This window comes from Mustela lutreola, chromosome 1 (genome assembly GCF_030435805.1).
Source record: "Mustela lutreola isolate mMusLut2 chromosome 1, mMusLut2.pri, whole genome shotgun sequence".
Classification (NCBI taxonomy): Eukaryota; Metazoa; Chordata; class Mammalia; order Carnivora; family Mustelidae; genus Mustela; species Mustela lutreola.
The window spans coordinates 234,719,325-234,723,770 of NC_081290.1; the positions used below are offsets into that span (position 1 = coordinate 234,719,325).

Here is a 4,446-nt window from a genome sequence, read left to right on the forward strand (position 1 = left end):
TTATTTGAATGAAGGTGAAGTCTTCATGAACAGGACAATGAGTTCAAGGGATATTTAATAATGAGAAGAGAAACAGCAGAAAAGGATTTTGTTAAGCTTTGCTTTGCTATCCTGGTGCTTATAGGGTCCTGACATACAAATGTTGTGTATTCTTTAACTTTTAGGAGGATGACTGATCTCAATGTAGAGATGTGCTAGGCATAGTAATTAAAAACTAATGCCTTGAAAATATCAGTGGCAACTGTTGAAATAGCCCAACTGGGAAATGATAAAACCCTCAACAATGATATTTTAGTAGAGTCTATGGAAGAGAAACAGAGAGAAGCAGCCCTGATATTTACCTCTAAAAAGCTCCTATATTAAATAGAAGGAAATTAAAGAGAAAAGAAAGTATAAATAATACTTCATAAGTAATAAATCACAAATAGAGAGCATCAATTCAATGAAATTTGGCATGTATTTATTACATAACTCTGGGATAATTTCCATTTTGTACAAGCCAAGAAGTGAAGAGTCATATTTTTTGAAGAGAAAATACTCAGATTTTTTTCAGTAAAATATTTACATCTTTTTTTAATGATTTTGTCTTTAGTTATCACCAGTAGCATAATCACAATTTTTTTTAATTCGGTTATTTTACCAATGGACTTCCTCCTTTAGCAAGCACATGTAATATATGAAGACTGGCAAAGCTGAATCTAGCTCAGTGGCTTGTGCCTAAGCTCTGGGTAAATTCCCAAGTATGAAGCATCAAGCATAAAGTTGTTTCTGTTTTCAGGACACTCTGTGATGAAGGCAGAGATTATTTTTAAAGAGACCCAAAATTAGTTCAAGTAACAAAACAATAGCAGGCACAAGTCATTCTTGGTGGAGACACAGTATTCTATGAGCAATACAATGTCTAAACTTCTGTGGGCTTCATTATTACAATATTGAATTTTTCCACATTTCTGTTTGACAACTGTCCTGTGTGTCCATTCTTGGGAATAAAACACAATTTTTTATTATATTAAAAGGACATCAATCCTATTACATTGCCTCTTCTGTAGAATATTGACAGCACTCAGTAATGTTCCAATTGCAGATGCTTCCTGTGGAATTTTCTGAGGTTCCCGTGGGTTTCTTCACATTTTCAATCACTCCCTATTTTAAAATAAACTACTAGTCTCAGTTACAACACAGAAGATCAGTAGCAGCAAGAAGCTGCTACTTTCCAAAGCAACAAGTTTTGAATAAGCTCCCTAATATCCAGGTGTGCACAAAATATCTCATGTCATCTAGTTTCATTACAGTGAGGGAATTTCAATTATGTGTGGTCAGTCTTTCCCACTAAAATGTTTCAGAGAGGTAATTTTTCATGCCTGTTAAAAAAATGGAATCGATTATTTCCATAATCGATTATTTCCATCATTATTATGATAATATCTTTGCAAACAAGTTCAGGATAGTCAAGTAACTTTTACCTTTAGAGAACTAAGAACATGGTCTCGAATTTTTTTGGTCCTAATACCATAAACAATGGGGTTAAGGAAAGGTGGTATCAGAAGGTACATATTGGCAATAAATATATGAATTTGGGGAGCCACATTGTGGCCAAAGCGGTGAGTGAGGAAGGTAAAGACAGCTGTGGAGTAGAAAACAAGGATGACACAGACATGGGAGCCACAGGTACCTAGAGCTTTAAAACTTGCTTCCCGTGATGGAAGGCGAAAGACCGCACGGAGGATTAGGACATAAGAGACAGCAATGAAAAAGCCGTCACAGGAACCAATGACAGAGGCCACACTGAGGCTGTAACGTTTGGTAATTCCTGTGTCCACACACGCCAGCTTCACCACAGCCATGAACTCACAGTAGGTGTGGGCAATGATTCGAGTCCTGCAGTACGGCAGCTGCCTGAGCAGGATGGGATGTGGAGAAAAGAAGACCACTCCCCGGAGTACCACAGAAGCTCCCATTTTGGCAATGCGAGAATGGGTGAGAATCGTGGTATGGCGCAGTGGGTCACAAATGGCCACGTAACGGTCAAAGGCCATGGCCAGGAAAAAGCCTGATTCCATAGCAGTAAAACTGTGAATGAAGAACATTTGGGTCAGGCAGGCATCAAAGGCAATGTCATGGGCTTCCAGCCAGAAGAGACAGAGCATTCGAGGCAGGGTGGATGTGGAGAGGACCAGGTCGGTGATGGAGAGCATGCAGAGAAAGAGGAACATAGGCTCATGGAGGCTTCGCTCTGCCCTCACCACGGCCAGGATGGTCACATTCCCCACCACAGCCACCACATACATGGAGCAGAAGGGAATCCCAATCCAGACATGCAGGTGCTCTAGTCCTGGGATGCCCATCAGCAGGAAGGTGTCTGGAGATGTTTGAGATTTATTGGCTGGTCTCATAGTGCTGCTGCTCTCTGTCTTTTCTGGAAGGAAGCCTCCTTTTTAGGGCAAAAGTTTTCTGGCAAGATCATCACAAGCAAATCTGGCAACAAATGAGAAAACAAATCTAAAATACCCTAAAACAGCACATTAGAAAACATCAAGGTTGTAATTTAGAGTGAAAACACTTAGTGACACTAGGCAAAGCTACACAACCAAACACAAAGCACTTATTCTCATGAATTTTACAAATTTTTCCAACTAGAAAAGAAAAAAAAAAACAGAAAAAAACCAACTTGGTAACATCCGTGTACAAGAAAATTCAATACCACTTTCTAAATTCACCATCTGACCCACTCTTATTTTTCTTCTTTTTAAAATTTAATTTTATTTTGTCAGGGTTCCAAGATTCATTGTTTATGCTCCATGCCCAGTGCTCCATGCAATACATGCCCTCCTTAATAACCACCATCAGGCTCACCTAAACCCCATTCCCTCCCCTCCAAAACCCTCGTTTGTTTGTTTCTCAGAGTCCACAGTCTCTTATGGTTTCTCTGCCCCTCCAATTTCCCTACTTAATACCCATCACTGGGATAACCCATCCCTCCACCCCCCTTCCCTCTACAACCCTCAATTTGTTTCCCAGATTCCATAGTCTCTCAGGTTCATCTCCCCCTCTGATCTTCCCCCTCATTTTCCCCTTCCTTCTCCTAATGTCCTCCATACTATTCCTTATGCTCCACAAATAAATGAAACCATATGATAATTGAATTTCTCTACTTGACTTATTTCACTTAGCATAATTTCCTCCAGTTCTGTCCATGTTGATGCAAAAGTTGGGTATTCATCCTTTGTGATGGCTGTGTAATGTTCCATTATATGTATGGACCACATCTTCTTTATCCATTCATCTGTTGAAGGACATCTTGGCTCTTTCCACAGTTTGGCTATTAGGACATTGCTGCTGTGAACATTGGGGAACATGTGCCCCTTATTTTCACTACATCTGTATCTTTGGGATAAATACCCAGTAATGCAATTGCTGGGTCATATTATAGCTCTATTTTTAACTTTTTGAGGAACTTCCACACTGTTTTCCAAAGTGGCTGTACCACCTCAAATCACCACCAACAGTGTAAAAGAGGGTTCCTCTTTCTCCCAACACTGTTTAAACTAACAAATTCATTGAGAGAAGACCTACCTACCAGTATTCACATATGCCTAAAAAAGGCAAACAAGCAGATTTTTTACATGTGACATTTTCTCTTGTGTTGTCATAAATTATGGTATCCTATATGCAGAGATGCAAGTACAAAGGGACCCTTCAAATTTTTAAATACAACATTAAGCTTCATTCGAGCACACTGCATTAATGCACACATAAGTGTATTCAAATATGCATGGATATATTTAAATAAGCTTATATTTTAAAGCACAAACGAAACACTGTTATACCTATTAAAATACACTCTCCATTTTTTTCTTAGAATTATTAGGCTGGAAACCAAAATCTGAATGAGAGATGGTACACAGAGATGTCAACTCTCTTATTTATATTTTTAAAGGATTTTATTTGTTTGAGAGAGAGAGATAATAGCAAGGGAGCAGCGGAGGGAGAGGGAGAAGCAGACTCCCTGCTGAGCAGGAATCCTGACATGGGGCTTGATCCCAGGACCCTGGGACCATGACCTGAGCTGAAGGCAGATGCTTAACTGACTGAGCCATTAAGGCATCCCTCAACTCTCTTCTTTTAGAAAACCCATTAGGAGGAATGTTTACACCCCACAAAGTTCTACTATGGAAGTCTTTCTGTACTTTGTACTCTCTTATCTGTGCAGATTAATTAGTATGAAGATTAACTACATCAAATATTACAACAGTTAAAGTTACTAAGGAGTGTAGAGGTTGGAAGTATTTTGAAAATAAAGGATGTATAGAGAAAAGACTGGCTATAGCTTGTTTTTTGATCCCTTTTAATAAACAGACACTTTTTTTTTTTTTAACCTCACTCCAAAATATTCTTCCTCCCACAAGAATTGCCCTAACTAATGCTGAATGGAAGGAAACTGGCTGT

At 39.0% G+C, this 4,446-nt stretch overlaps 1 protein-coding gene across 1 annotated transcript; it reads right to left on the bottom strand.

Annotated features, from left to right (window-relative positions):
- Positions 1 to 1,448: 1,448 nt before the first annotated feature.
- Positions 1,449 to 2,393, bottom strand: LOC131821163 (olfactory receptor 52D1-like). The gene has a single exon (XM_059156995.1). It carries the CDS (start codon positions 2,391 to 2,393, stop codon positions 1,449 to 1,451), a length of 945 nt encoding a protein of 314 aa, XP_059012978.1.
- Positions 2,394 to 4,446: the final 2,053 nt, after the last annotated feature.

Bases quoted from the DNA above. Each gene is read 5' to 3' on its own strand.
- LOC131821163 (XM_059156995.1), bottom strand. From the start codon at position 2,393: ATGAGACCAGCCAATAAATCTCAAACATCTCCAGACACCTTCCTGCTG.